Source organism: Buteo buteo, chromosome 31 (assembly GCF_964188355.1).
Source record: "Buteo buteo chromosome 31, bButBut1.hap1.1, whole genome shotgun sequence".
NCBI lineage: Eukaryota > Metazoa > Chordata > Aves > Accipitriformes > Accipitridae > Buteo > Buteo buteo.
In genome coordinates this window covers 1,060,750-1,066,462 of record NC_134201.1, presented here as the reverse complement: position 1 = coordinate 1,066,462, position 5,713 = coordinate 1,060,750, and the positions used below count along the sequence as shown (strand labels likewise).

At 50.8% G+C, this 5,713-nt stretch overlaps 1 protein-coding gene across 1 annotated transcript; it reads left to right on the top strand.

Annotated features, from left to right (window-relative positions):
• The first annotated feature begins 748 nt into the window (after positions 1–748).
• On the top strand, positions 749–1,705 carry LOC142025975 (olfactory receptor 14A16-like). The gene has a single exon (XM_075018723.1). It carries the CDS (start codon positions 749–751, stop codon positions 1,703–1,705), a length of 957 nt encoding a protein of 318 aa, XP_074874824.1.
• The last annotated feature ends 4,008 nt before the right edge of the window (positions 1,706–5,713 follow it).

The following is a 5,713-nucleotide window of genomic DNA, read 5'->3' as shown; positions in this document are numbered from 1 at the left end:
TGGTGAAATGAGCCTGGTGTGTCCTTGGCTAGAAGCAGGGTGCTGAGACTTTGAGAAAGGAGGAGACATTTGGTGGTCTGCAGTGGATGTCTCTGCTCTCAGCAGTGTCTGGTGGCTTTTCAGGGTAAAACAGGGGAGCGTGATCACCCTCCATCTCAGAAAGGTGCAAGCACAGTGCAAGTGGGAACTAGACAGAAGGACAGAGCAGCTCCCCCTCTCTGCACTAAGCCACAGGCAATCCTCTTGACTTGCCTGGCTCACGCTGTTCTCCCGGAGTGCAGCAGAAACGCTGAAGGTTCCCGAGATGTAAGAAAACTCCCCAGGGGCGATGTGGGCAGCTGTAAAAAACCCTAGAACTCTTAAACTTCTTTTACCTTCCTGGTTCCTTAGCACTGGGAGTGCAGATGCTCACAAGCCCTTCTGCGCTAGGAGTGGTTTCAGCTGACAAAGTCAAACACCAGACTGGCCCCTGTCCGCACCGATGCCATGAACCCACTGCTGCAGAGCAGAGCTGACTTTTCAAGAGCCCATGGGCAGAGGCCCTGCTCTTCATTGCACACTCGGCCAGCACCAAGCAGGGCTCCAGCCACAGACCTGAAGGAAGGTCTCCGGGAAAAGGAAAAGGGTCTGTGTGTGTGAGAGTGGGAGGGTCTATGGGAAATGGCTTTGATATTGCTCAGAGAATAATGCCCTGACTCTTCACTGTCTTTTTTCTACTTTGACAGCGCCTCATTCCCAGAGGAAGAAAATGTCCAACGGCAGCTCCATCACCTATTTCTTTCTCCTGATATTTGCAGACACATGGGAGCTGCAGCTCTTGCCCTTCTGGCTCTTCCTGGGCATCTACCTGGCTTCCATCCTGGGAAACGGCCTCATCATCACTGCCATAGCCTGCGACCACCACCTCCACACACCCATGTACTTCTTCCTCCTCAACCTCTCCCTCCTTGACCTTGGCTCCATCTCCACCACTGTCCCCAAATCCATTGCCAATTCCCTCTGGGACACCAGGGCCATCTCCTACCCAGCATGTGCTACCCAGGCATTTCTGTTAGACTTTTTGCTGTCATCAGAGTGTTTCCTTCTCACTGTCATGGCCTATGACCGCTACGTTGCCATCTGCAAACCCCTGCACTACGGGACCCTCCTGGGCAGCAGAGCTTGTGTCCACATGGCAGCAGCTGCCTGGGGCTGTGGGTTCCTCAATGCTGTGCTGCACACTGCCAGTACATTTTCACTACCCCTCTGCCAAGGCAATGCTGTGGACCAGTTCTTCTGTGAAATCCCCCAGATCCTCAAGCTCGCCTGCTCAGATGCCTACCTCAGGGAAGTTGGGGTACTTGTGGTTAGTGCCTGTTTAGTCTTTGGGTGTTTTGTTTCCATTTTGCTGTCCTATGTGCAGATCTTCAGGGCAGTGCTGAGGGTTCCCTCCGAGCAGGGCAGGCACAAAGCCTTTTCCACGTGCCTCCCTCACCTGGCTGTGGTCTCCTTGTTTATAAGCACTGGCAGTTTTGCCTACCTGAAGCCCCCCTCCATCTCCTCCCCATCCCTGGACCTGCTGGTGGCAGTTCTGTACTCGATGGTGCCTCCAGCCGTGAACCCCCTCATCTACAGCATGAGAAACCATGAGATCAAGGATGCCCTGAGAAAACTAATGACTGGATGCTTTTCAGAAGGAAAAAACTGCCTCTTGTCTTCTGCATAGTACTTACATTTCTTTAGAGACCCAACCTGTCTTTTGCTGGTCTTTTTATGGTGATTTTATGTGTGGGTTTACTCCTTGTGTTTCGCTTTGTTTTACTTATCTGAATACTTTCCACAAAGAATTTTTTTATTCCTCCTGTTTCTAATTCACAGTCTATCCAGCTTCTGTGTGCCCTGCAGGCTTTGCAAATGAGCTGTGCCCTTCTGTGTGTTTAAACAAAATAAAGGGCCCTGCAGTGTCTTTTTTTTCTGAGATCCTTCCTCCAAGACCTTCTCTGCAGCTGCAGGGAGCAGTGCCTGTGTGCAGAGAGGAAGAAGAAAAGAGTCCTGGCACAGCAGCAGTGCCAGGGAGCACCAGCGCTTGGTCTTTCCCGAGCTGCTGTTTTCCCACTTCCATGCTTTCCTTCTGAACCCTTGGGTTGGAGGAAGGCCTGAGTGCTCTTCAAGCTTGGTTAGAGTCCTGCTGTGTGTCAGGCCTGTGGCTGCAGGCAAGGACAGGCAATGGGCACTTGTGTGACAGAGCTGGCCTCCATAGCAGCATTTCCATCATACAAGGGGATCTCCTCAGGCCTTGTGCCACAGATGCCCCCCACCCCTGGGCTCAGCCCTCTCCACCCCCGAGGAGCTGCTGTGCCCTTCAGAGGGTCTGGGGCTGTGGGGTGAGTGCCCAGAGCTCTGCCGCACCCTGTGGTGGGCACTGCTGTGGGGCCATGCCAGACTGGGCTGTGCTGGGGAGAGGGCAGGAGAGGTGGAGGGAGGTCAAGGGAGGTGGGGAGAGTTTAGGGGGAGCTGGTCTGTGCTGGAAAGTGCCCGGGAGAGAAAAATATCAGTGTCGAGTTTGCAGTGTGTGACCATGCAGGGCAAAGACTGACACCAGGCACTTGTGGTGCAGGGACGGGGCTTGTGGCAAGCATGGAAGATATGTAGGTGTAGGGGAGAGGAGGAGTGTGGTCTGTGCCCTTGTTGGTGTGGACAGACTGCGAAGGTGGCTCATGGCCTTTGTTACCCCCAGCATCTCTCATTGGCCATTTCCAGCCCTTGCCGGTCAACGCAGGTTTACGGGTGAGTTTTGCTGTGAGGCCACCTTCATCTTCCTGCTGGGCCAAAGGCTGGTTTGGGGGAATGGACAGCCCTGCTCAACTTCTCTCTTTCCCCAGACCCTGGCGGACCCTGGAGTAGAGCTGTCTGCAAAACCCCATGTAGGACAGGGCTGGGGCGGGGCATGGGTCAGGTGCTGGGGAAGCTGCAAAAGTAGGAAGGTCATGGGGGAACTGTGATCTGAAGGACATCTTTGGTATTGCAATGGGGGGAAGATCCCCACCCATGACTCTCTGTGGACACATATTTAGCTAACGGTCACAAGAGCATTCCAGACACCTTTAGAAGGCCTTGAACAGAATAAACAAGAAGACAAAAAAAAGAAAGATGCCAATTAGAAGAACACAGGTGCGCATTCCACGATAAAAGGAACTTGGCACAAAGAACCTCAATTCGGCAGTTTATCTTGACCAATTAGACTGAGACAAATTTCGCACGTTTTAGTTGATATAACCAATTATGTCCTATGTTTATGCGAGTGTACAGAGTTAGCATAACCATTTATATCTTGTGTTTATACGCGTGTACAGTGTCGATATAACCAATCCTATTTTATGCTTCTGTGCATGGACACTATGTGCTTGCATGCAGCAACCAATCAAAGCTTTTAAGGAACTTAGAGAATTGTATAAGAATGATCAGCTATGCTCAATAAACTGGCGACTTTGATCATCATACTGGTGTCCTGTCATCCGTCCCCGCATGGAATTTCACAACAACTCTCCCCTTTCCCTTGCTGTGCCTGCAGAGTGGGGCCATGGCACAGTGTATTGCCAGTGGGGCTGGGCCAGCACAGGGACAGGCCACTGACAGGGGCCATGAAGCAACTGCCAGGAGATGCCATCATGGACACTTGTTCCAAGAATTGTATACCAGAGGCTAATCACTGACAACTCCTAGCTATTTTTGTCATGTAAAATGAAAAATGAGAGAGCTTTAGTTCATCATCATCATGAGTACAGAATAGTTCCCTTGCAGCACTGTCCTGCTACTGTTATTACTGATAGTACCACTGATTCCAAAACGTCCTTGAGAGCTTCTGTACTTTTCCTCGGCTCCAAACCTCAGGCTGCTCAGACACGGAAAGTACCACCTCAAATCTCTGCAAACCAAATCTCTCCCACCTGCTCTTTCACCCCAGGATACTTCTCCCCATCACATCAGCACACTGCCTGGTCTCTTTTTTATCTGGGTGAAGTCAGGGTGCTCCCTTGCAAAGCGTTGCCTACAGAAGTCTTCTCTACCTGCTGATGCCACTTGTATTGCCTTATGCTATGTACAGCTCAATCTTCCTTCTGCAGAGCTCCATGGGATGGACAGTTTTCCTGCTCCGTTCATGAGAAAAGGTGACAAACAGGAGACACTTCTTCCCAGGAAACCAGAGCCTTGGGTGTTGCTCACTTGGTTCTTACTGGCACTTCACTCACACTCTGTTTTGGTGTGTTTGGTGCTTTTCTGTGGCCACTCTTTCTGCAAAGAAGATCTTAAAAAGACAATGATTTCATAGAAGATGGTCATAAAGGCCCTGTTGTAGACAACAACGTTTGCCATGAGCTCTGGAGAGAGCCAGGAAGATAGTTAATAAGCACCAGGAATATGCAGGAATGTCAAGGCCACTGCTGAAAAGTGAGTGGCTCTAAGAAGTACTGATTGATTGACCGTGTGTGGGATTAGAGGGAGGGTCGAGGGATGTCAGGGCGGAAGAAGGAGGTGGCTGATGGCTTTAACAAATCCTGAAACCCTCTCTGAGGCCAGAAATAGCAAGCAGTGGATGTCTGTGGATGGGGAAGAGAAGGAGGTGTGTCCTGGGAAGATGTCAGGAAGGAAGACACCTCTTCTGCAAGTCAGGGATGAAAGTGATTATTCTATGACAATGTGCATGCCTAGAAAATGGAGAAGGCCTGCTGCTGAGGGTGGCTATCATGCCAAATGAGCTGAACTTTTTCTTTTCCTGCTTCACTTCCCATACTTGGATGGACCTCAGGAAACATCTATGAGTGTGGAGGATGCACAGACCTCCTGGGGTGGAGTTTCATCACTGCGGGGGAAGACGGAAGGGTTTGTGAGACACGTGGTAGTGCAGGGAGAGAGCGGTGCATGTAAGAATTCAAGCGAGGCTGGGGCTGGAGGAGCACATCTTGGGTGCTAGAGGAACATAAACAAGGCTTTGAAAGAAGCCAGATGGGTTGCAGGGAACTCAGGGACATTGCCTAACCCTCAGAACTACAGCTTTATGTTTGAAGAACAGTGAGGACAGAGAGTTATCAATAAACCTTGGGATATCATGGGCCCAGAGCGAAATGGGGAAGCAGGGGGGAGAGTTAAAATCTGCAGAGAAACGATCACTGACATAGGCCAGTATAGGACACCCTGTGGTGGGGAAAGCCAAGGGCTTTGGTAGGGCTGGGACCCAGAACTGAGGTCCTTGTTCTCTTGGCTAGGGCTGCTGACTTGTGGGCTGAGTGGTCTCCATGTATGTCAGCCCTGGTATGATTGCCTACCTGAAGCCCCCCTCCATCTGCTCCCCCTCCCTGGATCTGGTGGTGGCAGTGCTGTACTCGCTGGTGCCTCCAGTTGTGAACCCTCTCATCTATAGCATGAGGAACAGGGAGCTCAAAAATGCCCTGAGGAAAGTGATGTCACGAACATTTTTCAATACCAGTAAAATTCCAGTCTTTTTCCACAAGTGACTCCCATACTGGATTACCATTGTTGTTATTGCTCTTTGGGGTTTCATGTTCGTAGACCAATACTTGGACTTCCCATACTTCATATGAAGCATGAACCTCCTCTGTCTCACCTGGAGGACCATATGAAAATGTGTCTTTGTAACACTGGGTCCAAGCTGACTCCCTCACAGCATCTCTGTAACAAAAAGGGATCTTCCCTGTGCACTGCCTGATGGTAGGGC

Coding starts and splice junctions, on each gene's coding strand:
- LOC142025975 (XM_075018723.1), top strand. CDS start 749: ATGTCCAACGGCAGCTCCATCACCTATTTCTTTCTCCTGATATTTGCA.